The sequence below is a fragment of the Dipodomys ordii genome, unplaced genomic scaffold, assembly GCF_000151885.1.
Source record: "Dipodomys ordii isolate 6190 unplaced genomic scaffold, Dord_2.0 Scaffold100, whole genome shotgun sequence".
In the NCBI taxonomy this organism is placed as follows: Eukaryota; Metazoa; Chordata; class Mammalia; order Rodentia; family Heteromyidae; genus Dipodomys; species Dipodomys ordii.
The window spans coordinates 6205750-6221636 of record NW_012267316.1 but is presented as its reverse complement, the minus strand read 5'-3'; the positions used below and the strand labels follow the sequence as shown (position 1 = coordinate 6221636).

Genomic DNA, 15887 nt, shown 5'->3' with positions numbered 1-15887 from the left:
TTGAACAAGCTTACACTCCCACCAACAATGAAGTAAGGTTCCCTTCTGTCCACATCCCCTCCAGCATCTGTTGTTATTAGAGTTCTTGATTTTTGCCATTCTAACTGGTGTGAGGTGGTATTTCAACGTTGTTTTGATTTGCATTTCTTATTTTTTTTTTGGGTCCGGTCATGGGGCCCGAACTCTGGGCCTGGGCACTGTCCCTCAGCTCTTCAGCTCAAGGCTAGCGCTCTACCACTTGGGCCACAGTGCCACTTCCGGCTTTTTTCTTTTTGCTTATGTGGTGCTGAGAATGGAACTCAGGGCCTCAGGCAGGCAAGGCAAGCGCTCTACCACTGAGCCACCTTCCCAGCCCTGCATTTCTTCTATGGCTAGGGATATTGAGCATTTCTTCATGTGTCTATTGACCATCCTTCTTTCTTCTTCAGAGAAGTTTCTCTTTAAGTCTTTAGCTCACTTATTTATTGGGCAGTTGTTTTTTTGAGGATTTGTTGTTGGGGGATGGAAAATTCATTTCTAACATACTGTCTTGTGAGTATCGCTGTTGCATTGATTCACCTTTTGCCCTTTGTCTCACTATTTTGTTGTTCCCCTACCTTTTCCCAAATCAGATAAACATATATAGAAGATATAGGGTACCAAGATCAAATATGGTGACAACAGGAGATAAACCCAAGTGGGGGAAAAAAAACAAAAGAGAAATAACTTCACATAGTACATTAAAAACAACAACAAAGAAAATCCTCTTGTTTCCATATCTTGGAGTTAATTTTAATTAGGATAAGATATGGAACCAACCCAGATGCCCCTCAGTAGATGAATGGATCAAGAAAATATGGTATATATACGATGGAATTCTATGCTTCCATCAGAAAGGATGACATCACCTCATTTGTTAGGAAATGGAAAGACTTGGAAAAAATTGTATTAAGTGAAGTAAGCCAGACTCAAAGAAACATATGCTCAATGGTTACAGTATGTCTAGGATAGTCCTAGCAGAGGATCACAATAACCATATGACACTATAATCGAAGAGTACATTTCTTTTTGTATAATGTCACTCCTTTCACACTCTTCACAGTTTTTGCCCTCCTGTCACACCCACAAATTGTATAGCTCATTTTCAACATAGTATCTAGTGACTAACAAGACTGCATTTGTTCACCTCTTATCCCTCCATTTCTGTGTCCCCACTTGCCCTCCTAAAGACAGATAAACAAACAAGACAGAAAAGAAACAAAAGCAACAATGAAGAAAAACTTCTTGTTTCCATTTCCTGGAGTTCATTTCAATAAATATTATTTTATATGACCAAAAGCACATTGGTATTGTACCTTCATCTTTCTCTCCTAAGGATATCCTCTTTTGGTCTCATTGTATGCGAATACTTGTATAATTTATCATGACCTATTGTATTTTAGATCTATTTTCTGCATATCAAGGAAAACATGTGCCACTTCTCTCTCTGAGGGTGGCTTACCTCATTTAACATGAGTTGTGGGGCTGAGAAGGTGGCTCAGTGGTAGAGCGCTTGCCTTGTTTGCATGAGGCCCTGGGTTCGATTCCTCAGCACCACATAAGAAAAAAGAAAAAAGCTGGAAGTGGTGCTGTGGTTCAAGTGGTAGAGTACTAGCCTTGAGCTGAAGAGCTGAGGGACAGCACCCAGGCCCAGAGTTCAGGCCCCACAACCAGACCAAAAAAAAAAAAAAAGAAAGATTTGTTCTACATTTATTCATTGCCTTGCAAATGACATAATATTATTCTTTATAATGGCTGTTTAAAATTCCAATGTGTATAGGTACCACATTTTTTGGATCCATTAACCTATTGTAGGGCATCTGGGCTGTTTCCTTAACTTGCTTATTGTGAATAGGGCATTGATAAACATGGATGTGTGAGTGTCTTTATGGTATCCTAGCTTGTGATGTTCTAGGTAGATGCTGAGGAATAGTATGGCTGGGTTGTAGGGAAGGTCTGCGTTTAGTTTTTTTGAGGAAACTCCAGACTGCTGTCCAGAATGATTGTACATTTACATTCCCATTAGCAGTACAATAGGGTTCCTTTTCCCCTATATCCTCGCCAACATTTGTTGTTCAGATTTACAATGTTGGCCAATATAACTGTAGTGAGATGGAATCTAGGAGTTGTTTTGATTTGCATTTACTTTATGGCCAGGGATGATGAGTATTTCCTAAGTTGCTTATGCTATTTTCCACTCTGATATTGTTCATCTGAAATCACCATGATGTTGTCACTAAAATGTGTTTAATGTTTAATCCTTAATTTCTTTCAACTTCTGGGTTGGCAAAAAATACTCAAGTTCCACAAAAATTGGGCAAAATATTTTCTTTTTTCTTTGTTTTGTTTGACTTTTACTCTGTTGAGGATATCTTCTGGTACTGGTGTGTCAAAATGTAGTGTAGGAGCCAAAACTTCATTGGTTCCAAAGTTTCCCAAATATCACATTGAAAGAACAAAGATTTAGTGGCTGCATTCTCAACCCATGATTTACCTAAACACTTGCTAAATTGGAAGTTAGTTTTCAGTTTTCCTTCTTATATATTACCAAATACAAAGTACCAAGTAAATATTCTTATAAAATATTATTAGCCAAAGAAGGGTTTCCTATCAGTGAATTATCTACTTCTCAGTTTTGGAGTGTCCATCAGAATCACGCTGGTAACTTGTGTCATCCAGGCTGTGTTTAGAGCCAAGAAGAGCAGTGGACTTGGCTGGGACCCAGGCCTCATTCGATAGTGTTGAAAGATGCTTACGTGATTCCCATGTGCGGCTGAGATGAGAGCTTTTCTCTTAGCATATTTAATTCGTTTGGAATATCACAGCAACCCATAAAAGAATATTTATGGGTGAGGCTATTGAATTGTACAATATGGTAGATAGAGAAAGTTTTCAAGGATAAGGTAGGATCAAGTTGAAAGCCTGCCTCGATCAACACCAGTCTGGTTAACTTGGACAGATGTTTTACTGTGTGTGGCCTGCAATTACACTCCAGATTTTTGTACTATTCTTGAGTGCTTAATAGCAGGACAGCAATTTTCTGATATTTTCTATTCACATCTAGTTTCTAGTAAATTCAGATATTTTCTGTCCAGTCAGTTTTAATTCCAGTGGTTATATAATGAAAGATCTGTAGTTTGATTTGGGCTAACAACCAACTATTGAGAAAATTTAAATTTTTGTGAATTTAGGATTTAATGAGTTGACATTATTATTTTCATTAAGAAGTTTTCTAAGGAAATTAGTAGCACAAACCTTTACAGAATAATGTTGAAATAAGAAACGATTTAGAGACCTTTGATGCATGTAGGCATGTTCAATGCAAATGAGTCTCACATGTACACAAAACCAAATTTGGAAATAGGCTATATGGCAGGGTGGGCCAAGCTTGAATAGAATGAGAATAGTAATCTGTGTTACTGATGAAATCAAGGCCAGAGAACTGAAGAGGCTATGATAGACAGTGCCAACAACAAGGGGGTCTAGGACTCTTCCTATGGCTCTTTACTGGCCATCTAACAAGTGGGATGTCTTGTGTGAATTCTCCCAGCTTCTATGGAGAAAAATCACAGGATGCAAGATGATACTCAATATAAGATACACATGATCAGTGATAAATGTTGCAGAATTGCTTAAACTGTTAGCAATATCTGAAAATTGAAAATTTACTTTAAAGTCCTGAGTGAATGCCATTTTCAAATAGTGATTTGTACAGTTTTCAGGGATCCTGTGTTCAATGCTGCCTGCTGGGATTTGGATGTGGGCTGTATACTATTTTTATTTCTCACCATTGACATAAATGCTTCTTAGGTAGAACACATTATTTTCTCATGTTTTACATTAAAAATCAATGTTACCCATGCTGTGATTAAAACTGTTTTTTCTTAGACATGAGAGGAATGAATATCAGAAAGGTTTAAGGAATTTTCCCAGAATTTTAGAACAGGTTGGAAGTAAAATTTCTGAGCCTTCCTTATCAAGCTGGAATTGCTAGGTGCCTCTGTCATTGCTTCTCTATCCTGGGAGGTGTGGAAAACTGCCAAGGTAGTTTTCAAGCAGAATGATAGAATACCGCATCTATGGCTTGCAGTGCAGACCCTAGAAAGGAACTGCATTTCTCAGTTTTCAGAGTACCCCTGCAAATTGCATGAGCATCTTATATATTTCAAAGAAGAAAGGACCTTTTCAGATAGCCCTTCCCTTAGTTTAGTTTCTTGGAACCTCCAGATAATCTCAGTTCCCATGGTCTACAAATGTGTGGAAGAAGCAGAAAACAGTAACAACTCAAGAGCACCAAGCTGGCATTGACTGCTCCATGCTTTGTATTGTACTTTTTCAGAGTGCAAATTCACCTGCACCAGCGGTAAATGCTTGTATCTTGGTTCACTGGTCTGTAACCAACAGAATGACTGCGGGGACAACAGTGATGAAGAAAACTGTCTCCTAGTGACTGAGCATCCACCTCCAGGCATCTTCAACTGTAAGTCCTCAACTCATTTTGGTGACATTATGTCAGGTGATGTTTTTAAGATGGATAGGTGGTGGTGGGGTTGTTGGAATATGGAAGGGATGTTGTTTTCTGGTTAAAGGGTCTTGTATTTCACAAAAGAAATGTGTTCTTTTTAGAATAAAAAGCAGATGTGTAATAGTAGGAAATGATAGCTTATTTTAAATGGCCAGTGGCTTTGTTTTGTTTGATGCCTATCTGAGAAGTACTGGTTAATTCCAAGAAGTCACCTAGTGTTACAGAATTATTTTACAGTGTATCACTTCAGAAGCAATTTTAAATAGGAAATGATAGATATGCAAAGAGTCCATAATTAATCAGGAAAATAGAAAAAAATTATGAGACTTCTAAAGGTTCTAATCATGTGCTTCTCTATGGTTGCAAAACAACTTGTATGAGATATTTATATGTATTAATTCCCAAGGCATGCATTTGAAGAAGTAAAAGCAAGTTGAAATCCACTGGGTTTTGAACTCATAGTTTTATGACAAAGGAGGAAAAAGGATGCAACTTAGGACAAGTAGCTTATTTTCTATCCTTCCTTGGGCCAGGTGCAGTGGGTTGAAGGTGAGAACCTTTTTGCAGCAGCACACCTACAGGGAGAATGTTTTTCATACTGACTTTTGCTGTGGCTTAGAGAAGTATCCTCAAGGCCCAAGTGTTTGGTCCCCAAAGTGCTAATGGGAGGTGGTGGAACCTTTCAGAGGTAAGGTGCAGTTGAGGGTCTTCTGGTCATATGATGGCATGCCATTGGAAAAGGGATATTGGGACCTTCACTTTTTCTCTGTTTCCCTTGGATCCCTGGCTGTCAGGAGATGAGCAGCTTTGTCCCGCCACACGTGCCCCACTGTGACTTGCTGTCTTGCTGTAGGGCCGATTGACCAAGGACTGAAGCCTCTGAAATGGCAGCATAGTAAACCTTTCTTCTCTTCAGGTTAACTTATCTCGACCTTAGTCTTGTTACAGTGATAGAAAACTGACCAATTTCTTCATGGGGTCTTCTTACTAAAATTATTTCATGATACCATTAACTTCTCTCCTTGCTTTTAATGAGATTATTTTCAGACATTATACTTTATATAGATTAAAACATTTTTTTGTATTTGGATATTTTATTTTCATAAACACAGAAGGCAAACTTCAGACTTTGACCATTATGTGAACAACTGGTTAATCTCGATTTCTACAAAGAAATTACTTGTCATAAACGAAAATGTAATTTGGCAAATTATTGTGTACGTATTTTTTATTGTAAAAATGCTGTACAGAGGGGTTACAGTTACATGAGCAAGGTAATGAGTACATGTCCTATTGAGTATTGTTGCCTCCTCCTTTGTTTTCCCCTACTATCCCTTCCCTCCCATCTCTACAACTAGCCCCCCCCACTGAAGTTGTAAAGTTCATTTTCAACGTAGTGTTTTGTACATCTCATTGTTACAATGGATCAGCTTGTATCCTTATTTAACGATTTTGTTTTTTCCCTTCCCCTCCCCGAATTAGAGGAGTGTATATGCAAGATGCAGGGCAACGACTAAAACATTTTTGCTATGGAAATTATACTGCATAATTACTAATATTACAAATGTGCAACTGGGAAAAGATTTAAGAACAAAAACTATTTTCTTTATTAGTACTGTGTTTTAATATTGGGAAAAGCTACATATAACACAATTAAAAATTACTGTACGATAGTGAACTTTAAGTCTGCTATTTAGATACTTGCTACATTCAAGAATCTAAGAATATTGTTTCCTCAAGAATTTTTGTTGTGTCCATTTGCATTTGCTTATATTGAGTGTTTTTCAAGACCCATGTCTATTTACTGAGATGACATTTCTCAAAGATATTGCTTTCCTGGTATTCGTTAGCTTATGTTTTCTCAGACTGTGTTTGTGTGGGAGCTTTTGTGTAATACAGCTAGACTCCCATAGGTATAATCTGGCCAGTGGCTTCTGCATCTCTAGGTCTGGACCATCTCAGCGCTCTTGCACTCTAATGTTCTACTGAGTGTACTGGAACCAACATGTGGAGAGGACCCATGAGAGGAGAGTGAGAGGTCATGGAAATGAGGAACTGGGAGCAGGGTGGGAAGTATGTCTGAGGACTAACAGGTAGCATGCCAGCAGGCCAGGACATAGAAGAATCCTTCTTATGTGCCTTTCCTGTGAATGGAACAAAGTTCATGAGCTCCACCACTAAAACATAAGATATCCTTAGGATATGCCTTCTTCTAGCCAGACGGCTAGGCAAGGGTCCTGGTCCTGACACTTCCCTCCTTGCTACAGTGCCCTCATCAGCACCGTTGAGCGCCAGAATCATTTCTGGGAATACTACCTGGGACAGCTATACCCCAGCCAAGGGTGTCTTGTAAGGAGAGCAACAACATAAAGGGTGTTTGTTGTGTTGGTTCTCCAGACTTGAGAAACAGCAAACAAAAACATGATAAACTATGAAGAGACTACTATGATCATCTGTGGTACCTCAACTGAAATAGAGAGTTCTGTGTGGAAAGTAAGCAGCCAAACTTCTCTGTGCTGCAATCTTTCACTGACTGTCTTAAAGATAATTCTTCTTTACTTTATGGTTTTTCCATTAAGGTCTTCCTGCTTCTTTTCCTTTCTAGTCCCTTCTCCTTTCACCCCTCCCCCCTTCTTTTTCTCATCATTATTCTTTGCTAGTTTTAAAAGCATATCTCCAGATAGCTTTCCCACTCACTAAAACTGCAAATGCTTTAATTCTGTTTAAAGCTAGGCAAAGCAGGTAAATCTATAGATGGAAATTTGCCTTCCCAGAGAAATTTAAGATCCTATTGGCAAAGTATTGACTTCTACTTTGCAAATATAATTAGAACCTGTCTTTAGAGCTAAAATGAAAGAGTACTTACAATGAACTCTCTTTTAAGAAAGTTGGAGATTCAGGAGTCAGAATGCCAAAAGGGCAAGATCATGACTGTAGCTTCAAGCCAGATTGTGTTCAAGTTTTAGCACAAGAAAGTGACTGAACCCCTATAAGGCTTATACTCTGATATTTGTAAAATGGGAATGATTTTTGTTATCTAAGGTTGTTAGGATGAGTTAAATAAAATATATTAAAAGTACAGCCCATATAAAATCATATCATAATCATTCTCCTCCCTTCGTCCATCCATTGCTTGGCCATTTCTTGGGATTGTGAGTCACTCTGACTTTCTATCATCTGCTTTTGATGTCAGGGTTACACTTCATATGTAACAGAAGTTTGAAAGCATCCAAAAGTAAATGCATTTGTAAAGGTACTGGATATTTTCTACTAATTCTGTTCTCTTAGGAAGTTACCATAGAAAGTGTGCCATCTGAAGGTGGCTTGTGACCTGGCTGGTGACTGCTCCTAGGGGGCTCCCTCCCTAGGCTCTCTGAAAGCATCAAGAAGAGGTAGGCCTATTTGTCACCTGGAGAACAGCTTGTGGGGCTGGTCTTTTCCCTGCTTTTAGGGTATACAGCTTCACAATCAGTGATGTCTGGAGGATGGTCTTACATAGAGTAAATGTATATCCTCTGCTGTATGTCATGCCCAGAAAGTGTATAGAGTAAATAAGAAATATTTTTACTTTTGTAAAACAAAGCTTAGAGGCTCTCCAAATGTCAGTGAAGTTTTAATAGGTGATATGTGTTTTTATTGGATCACCTGCAGTGCATTTTTACAGCTGAAGAACAATGTCCCTTTCATTGACTAATAACTCTGTTAATAAGCTTCCACTTCCTCTCTACCTTGAAGAAATTAAACTATGATAGGAATTCTTGTCTATAAAATTCTGTATCCAGAAAACAGTGCTTCCTTTCTGTTCCTGTTTAAGAACAGAGTTGGTTTGTTTGAACCTATTTTGTTCTCTTTATAGAAAATATTCAATATTATGATATTTGAGTGCCCTTAAGTTGAAGCAAGGTGGAATCTTTTGGATTTTTTTTTTTTTTGGGGTCTGGTCGTGGGGCCTGAACTCTGGGCCTGGGCACTGTCCTTCAGCTCTTCAGCTCAAGGCTAGTGCTCTACCGCTTGAGTCACAGTGCCACTTCCGGCTTTTTTTCTTTTTGCTTATGTGGTGCTGAGGAATCGAACCCAGGGCCTCAGGTATGCAAGGCAAGTGCTCTACCACTGAGCCACCTTCCCAGCCCAATCTTTTGGATTTCTAAGTGAGCTAGAATCACTTCTTTGTGTCATTGGCTTTGTACCAAGGATCAGATGTCTTGGTCTCTCATTTGTCTCTCATTTGATGTTTGCTGAGCTTTAATATAAATTAAGGTTAGAAGGAAATCTCACTGTTATTCATAGTCAACAGAACTAATAACCACAGAAGCACTATAGTAACTGTAAGTAGCTTTTACCTTCAGAAAGTATTTTTGGAACCTAGATCTAGGCCCATCTGGTTTGATCTGCTTCTCTACCCTGTTCCTCACCATGGCCAGAGATCTACTGACTGAGGCTGACTTTTTTTACTATGAGCCCCAAGGGGTTTTGCACAGATGTTGAATGCTGGGATAGCATTGACTATCTCCCAGGAGAGTTTCTGTATCCATCTTTCCATTGAAGAGACAATATGCTGTCTGAATAAATTCCAAGCTTTTCTCATATCAGTTCTTTATCAAAATACTGTACTTCTGAGTACTAAGTATACAAATAAAACCATTTGTTAAGTGCCTTGTTTAGTCATTGTGCCAGGCATTATGGGGGGTAGGAGGTTTGGGGAGTGGATGAAGGGAAGTATAGGCCCTGTTGTCAAGGTGATGTCAGGGATCTCAGACTCACTCATACAAAGTAACTAAACATGTATACAAGGTTGAGGGCTGGCTGGCTCCCAGCAGTTTGTGGTTCAGAAGTATGGAGAAAATCATGCTTACTGGACCAGTAGTCCTAGTAGCTTCAGGGAGGAGGCATACTGGATGGGTAGAGGAGACTAAGTGTCAGATCCTGGAACAGGATGAACATGAAGGAGCAGTAAATGTAATGCTGTTCTGGAATTTGAGCAATGATTTTTTTTTTGGTTGTGGGGCTGAACTCAGGGCCTGAACTCTGTCCCTGAGCTTTTGTGCTGAAGGCTAGCACCAGTTTGAGCCACAGTACCACTTCTGTTTTTTTTTGGTGGTTAATTGGAGATAAGAATCTCATAGACTTTCCTGCCTGAGCTGGCTTCAAATCATGATCTTCAGATTTCAGCCTCCTGTGTAGCTAGGAGTAGAGGCATGAGCTACTGGTGCCTGGCCTGGGTAACAACTCTTAATTTGACAGCTGAGGCTGCCGGGACTGGGACAGCTTGAGATAGAGTTCAAAAATGGGTTGGGCCCAGAGAGGAGTTAGCATGTAATGCTACACCTACTGTATAGGTCTGTTGTGTTCTGGGAGCCTAATACTGACATCACTGTTCCCAGCTCTCCTCAGTGAGCTCCCTGCCTCACCATTTCTGCTTAGCAGGACTTTCCTACTGAACTACATTTTCAAAGCCCCAGTACACATGTTGGTCGGGAGATCAGAGTTTATTTGACTTTCCAGAAACAATAGTCTATGCAGTTTGAAAAGAGCTATGTACTTTGAAAGTCTTGCAAGAACAGATGTTTCTTAAGCAATCTCTGCTGAAGAATTCATGCCACTGGACCTGCGGAGGAAGCTCAGACCTGAAAGGAAGCCAGATGTCAACTGGAAAAACTTTTACTTTCAGCTTCAACAAAATTTCCAATTAACTCAGAGAATCTGATTCAAGGAAAGTGGGATAGTTCCCATCCTTACTGGAGGTAGAAGTTGCTTCTTTCCCTGTAGGTGTCCTTATAAAACTTAGTTTCAAAAATCAAATGAACTGAAGTCAGTGAAGGGTACTCAATTAAGTCAAGATTTTAACTTTAGGACTTTTTCAGAGAGAAATTCCTCCCATCAAGGCCATTTAGGATATTAATCAAATAAGATAAAATTCAACATATTAAATCTGAGCCAATGGCCTTTCCTGCCAAACCAGCTCTTATTACCTTTACACCCCCCAAAAGGAGCTGGCACCTTATTTGTCACCTGTTCTAAACATCAGTTACTAATCTCTACTGTACCTAAAGATGGTAATTTCCCACCTTCTATGTATTTTGTTTATGAGCTTTGGTACCAGATTCATAATCATATAGAAAACCTATTCACATCTGGAGCTCACAACTACAGGACCTGCATTTTTCTCTAATTATTTCAGTAAGCATGAACAATAACAGTTCTCTAATGTCTCGAAATATCTTGTTATAATGCATATTCTCCAGTTGTCCTATAAATGTGTATTTTGATTTATTCTGTTTACAAGTTGTTTTAATAAGGATCCAGAGAAGTTCCAAGCATTGTCATGGGTTAATATGTTCCTTAATTTTTGTTGTTGTTGGTGGTGGTGGTCATGGGGCTTGAACTCTGGGCCTGAGCGCTGTCCCTCAGCTCTTCAGCTCAAGGCTAGCACTCTACCACTTGAGCCCCAGCACCACTTCCGATTTTCTAGTGGTTTATTGGAGATAAGAGTTTCATAGCTTTTCCTTCCTGGGTGGCTTTGAACCACAATCCTCAGATTGCAGCTGAGTAGCTAGAATTATAGGCATGAGCCACTGGCGCCTAGCTCTTCCTTAATGTTTTATAAGTTTCCTCTTATACCTAGCATTTCCTTCCTTTCCTCTCTCCTTCTGCCTTCTCTGTTTTCCCCTCCTTTCCTCCATCTGTAAGTTTTGGTGAGTATTGTGTTTGTTCTGCAGACATACATGGGCACTCAGGATTTTCCTGACTGCTTTCCCATGACATTGGTGAGTATGCTCATCCTGTCTCTCGGTAGGTAAGTCTAGAGAATTGGAAAGATTAAGGTATGAATGTTGTTCATCAGCAGGCACATTGTGTCTGGTTGTCTTTCTATGATGTTATCAGTCATTATGAGTTTCTCATAGTGCACTTCCCCCCCCCCCAGTTAATTAGTGGAAATACTTGTATAAAGAGAAGCATCCCATCAATAGTTTGATCACTGTGCAGTATATATTATATAGGATTTAAGAATCAGTAGTTTCCTATTGATCCTTTAGACATAATCAGTGGGATTTTTAATTTGTCATTACAAATCATCAACTCTGTTCTCATCCCTTGGTTTGGGGGTAGGCTAAACTCAATGTGCCTTTCTTAAACTCAATGTGCCTTTCTTACAGCACCTGGAAGTCATGTGGTTACTATCTCACAGCTGCGCATGGTATCTTGATTTCTTTTCCTCTATTCCTTCTCAGCTTATTCCTGCCCTTTGTTCTTGACTGCTTACTGACACCTTCCTGAAGTACTCTCTTACCACCTTATTCATGCTGAGCCCACTTCCCTCTGCTGAGCCCACCTACAGACCAGCCATGTACTCCTCTCCTCCACTCTTCTGGCTGCTCCAGGCCTCACATTGTGGTTGGGCTGAGCCTGGTCTCCATTCAGGTCCTGACCTCAGTACCCCTGAGAATCAGCTTCCCAGTCAGACCCTCTGCATATTCTTTTTCCACTGTGTCCATCTGACCTGGTCACCTTGACTCTCTAGCCTGTTTTCTGGTCCTGTCCTAGACCCACATGCTTCCTGAACTTCCTTCTTTGACTTCAGGGCTCTCTGAGCTTCTTCCAGGGATACCTGTTCACTGCCAGATCTGTGAACATATCTTCCCATTTCTTCTTTAGACTTCTCTCTAGAGCATACAAAGTTAGTCAGTCCCTTTGTGAGGTGGTCTGCTCCTGTGGGATCACTGGAGCAGTCCTATTAGGCAGATACTAGGCCATACAAATAAAAATTCATTCATTCCCTGGGATCACTGGTTTCTTAGATAGCCATGGTTTTCCTTCTCTGTGGTAGCTCCTTGACTTCCAAGGGCCAGTTTTGGTCCCTAGTCTCATTTTCGCCTCCCATCTCCTTAACTCCAGCTCAGACTGATCCATCCAGCTTCCCAGAAGACTTCTTACAAGCCTTCCAAACTCTGAACTTCAGGTGCTGGAACTATACATTCTTCCTTCCAGTGGAGGGAGAGGCCAGGCTTTCTATTGATGTTTTCTGTCTTGGTATTTTGATCATCTTCCAGTTACCAAGTTGGTCACTCTTCCTAACTATATCTCAAACCGGAAATACTTTTTCCTTCTTGAAATCCTGTAGTGCTTTGTGCTTCTCTCAATGGCTGTCAGTGTAATTTCCACAGGATACCAAGCTCTTTGCAGGTGGGGACTCTGCTTATATTTCGTCAGTCCTAATGTTTCTGCCAGAGCATTGATTATGCATAGTAGGCACTTTAAAAGTAGCCTTCATACCAAGTAGGCACTTTAAAAGTAGCCTTCTATCAAGTATCCTGTAGGCATGGCTTTCAGAAGCCTATGCCTATAAGGTTTCTGTCAGAGCCTTAGTCTACACATAACATGGACAATGTATGGTATATGGTTTAGGAAGTATTTACTGAGGAAGTAGATGAATGATCACTTTAGAAAACTCTGACTAGGGAATGAATGAATTTTTATTTGTATGGCCTAGTATCTGCCTAATAGGACTGGAGATTGAAAATCTCTATACTATTCTGGCAGCTTGTGTGATAGAAAAAGAAAGAGATGACATAAGGTCTATCCCTCTACTCCCCAAATTATCATTAAATGTATATCTACTTACCCATAGACACCCAAACTAACCAAAGAATAAATCTACTCTGGTGTAAATATTATTAGACCAACAACTTGGTAGATTTTGTGCTTTATAACTGGTTAATGTTTCTCAGTCTAGCAACTTTTTGAAGGATAGATTGTGTTTCTGAATATCCATATTCTGGGCCCACAAGAAATGTGAAATGCTTCTCACTGGGCCTAAAGAAGCATGGCTGTGTATGTATAAGTGCTATGTGCATGCACACATATGGGTCTGTGTCTGTCACAGTACATAGTAAAAACTTGTACATGCATAAGTGGTTCATGTGTGCTGTGGTGTGTTTATAAATAGATGGGTGTGCAGGAATGCTTGTGGGGTATCTTACAGGTGTATGGTGTGTAGTCTTGGTTGCTTGATTAGTTCAACTGGAGTATCCCTCATATCCTGGGTTTCACAGAGCTACTAGAAGAACACTTTTCTATGGAAACAGTAAGACAGACACCAGCATAAACAATTAGGAGGCCCTAGGATTTAGTTTAAACACCCAGGTACACTATCAAATGCTGACTTCCAGTTGTGGCAGTATCACTTGTGTGGCTTTTGACAAGCTGCTTAGCTCTTTGTATCTTAACCTCCATCCCTTTCCTTTTCCTTTGTTCCCCTTGCCTCCCTCCCTTCCCTTTCCCCTTTCTCTCTTCTGTATACTGCATTGAACTTAGGACCTGGAACTTTTTAGGCAGGCACTCTACTAGAGGTCATGCCTCCAGCCCTATACCTTGATTTTCTGATTTACAAAATGATGATTATAATATTGGTATCTTTCTCAAAGTGTAGTTCTAAGGATTTAATTAAATAGTGCTGGAAAATCAATTAGAAGAGAGCCTGGAATGTAGTCAATGATAAATATTATTTACCTGAACATTTTGCAACTTCCTGGAATAGGGTTGAGGCGGGAAGGGAGCTGTCATGTGCTGAGTACCAGCTGTTTATGTGCTTCACCTCATTTGGAAAGATTCTAGAAAGATTTCAGTAAGAATACAGTGTTCAGAGAGGTTAGGTAATTTATTCCATCACATGGCCAGAATATGCTACTGCTGGGATATTGAACTCAACTGTGGTTTTGTTTTTCCCTTTTTTACTCCACTTCTAGTATTTTTCTAGTAAGCTAGGGATTTGTTCATCTGTTCTTTGTAAGGTTTGGGGGAAGTAGAGATCAAGCGATCTACTGTTTTGAGTGGTCAAGAAAGGAGTGCTCCAAGAGAAATTGTTTATTTTAATTAATATATAGATGGTGATAATCTTGGTTTCATGTGGACTTTTCAAATAAAATTGACAAAATTGACCTAGAGTGCTAGTGTATCAGTGGTCAGTGATTTTGCTGAATTCCTTGGAGTTTCTTCTCCCAACTGGTCAGTTGTCTATTCTGGGATTCTGTGCATTGGTGTTCTATTTATGTGACCTGGAGGATGTCAGCTCCCCTCTGTTTTGTCTGTCTCATCAGGAAATGCCCTGTTATGATAAGATAGTGTGTAGCTCTGGCATAGTGAGCTATTGTTCTCCTCCTTTACCTGCCATGAGCACCAAACACTCACCTCAGGCAAGCAAGAGCTCTCAGCTCCGGACCTGTAATATTCTCTGGCAAGTGTAATGCACTCTGTATCCCATCCAGACTCTTGGAGCTGTGCCACTGTAGGGTTGGTACCTACCTGTCTCCTGCTCCCAATGGCAGAGGCCATGGATGAGGGTCTCCCAGTACGTTTTGTTGTCCCTGATCATAGTTCCATTAGGATGTGAAGCTTCTGTATGCTTAATACTTAATTGTGGCTTGCCTTAGTTTTGGCAGGCAGAGATCCCACGCAATGAGTCATGTTCTTCCTCAGAGCAGTATTTTTTGACAGAGATTTTTGCCTTCTCTTTCAACTTAAGAAAAAGTCTAAACCATGGCAAAACAATTATTGACTTGTGTGAAAATAAGCCAAGATGATATTTAAAGCCATGTGAGGAGAGAGAGGAGGAGGCTGTGCGTCTGTCTGGGCTGGCTTGGGAGCTGTGCTGGGTCAGGTTGCCTTAGGTTGTCACTGGCAACAAGCCTCCACCTGGGTGCTTGGAGTGGGGGTGGGGGTGGGGGGGTGACTGGCAGCCTACTTCCCCTACCCTGCTTTTTTTGTTTGCTGCCTTTGTTTCTCTGAGACAGTTTTCCAATCAATTAAAAGCTTGTAGGGTCTTGAACAGTAATTCTGCCTTTTCAAATAAACAAAGGCAGAGAACAAATGGGAGGGAAAGTTTTAATAAACGTTAGACATCATTTCCTCCTGCTGTGACACTAAATTTACTCAGATAAAAACAACCTCTTAGATTTACATTTTGATTCTGTTACTGCTTTCATGTGTGCAGGGCTGTCCCACTTCAGATGAAATTTATCCACTTCTTTAAATATTTAGTAGTCTAGCGTGGATGTTAATGAAAGTCTGGTGGTGCTATTTTGAGAATTGCAACAATGATAGTAATTTTCAGTGTCAGATTCCTGCTTCGCAAAGGGAAAGAGGCATGGGAGGAGGAGAAGGGAAAATGGTTTCAGTTCTAATGGAGTTTGCCATTGCTGGCCGTGCCAGACAGATGGGTCATGAATACTGTCTAGACGCTCTCTGCCTGACGAAGCCCTGGTCTCTAAGGACACCAGTGAGACGCCAGCTTAAGTAACTGGGGAAAGTCAGGGCAAGCTCTCCTGTAATCAGATAGAAATCAATGCCA

General features: G+C 40.2%; 1 protein-coding gene across 2 annotated transcripts in view; it reads left to right on the top strand.

Moving 5' to 3' along the window:
* Positions 1–15887, top strand: part of Ldlrad4 (low density lipoprotein receptor class A domain containing 4) — a 378108-nt gene that overhangs the window by 155791 nt on the left and 206430 nt on the right. For both annotated transcript variants that reach the window (XM_013027131.1, XM_013027130.1), the window contains exon 3: positions 4358–4498. In XM_013027131.1, the coding sequence (XP_012882585.1) occupies positions 4358–4498 (141 nt within the window). The remainder of the gene's footprint in view (positions 1–4357; positions 4499–15887) is intronic.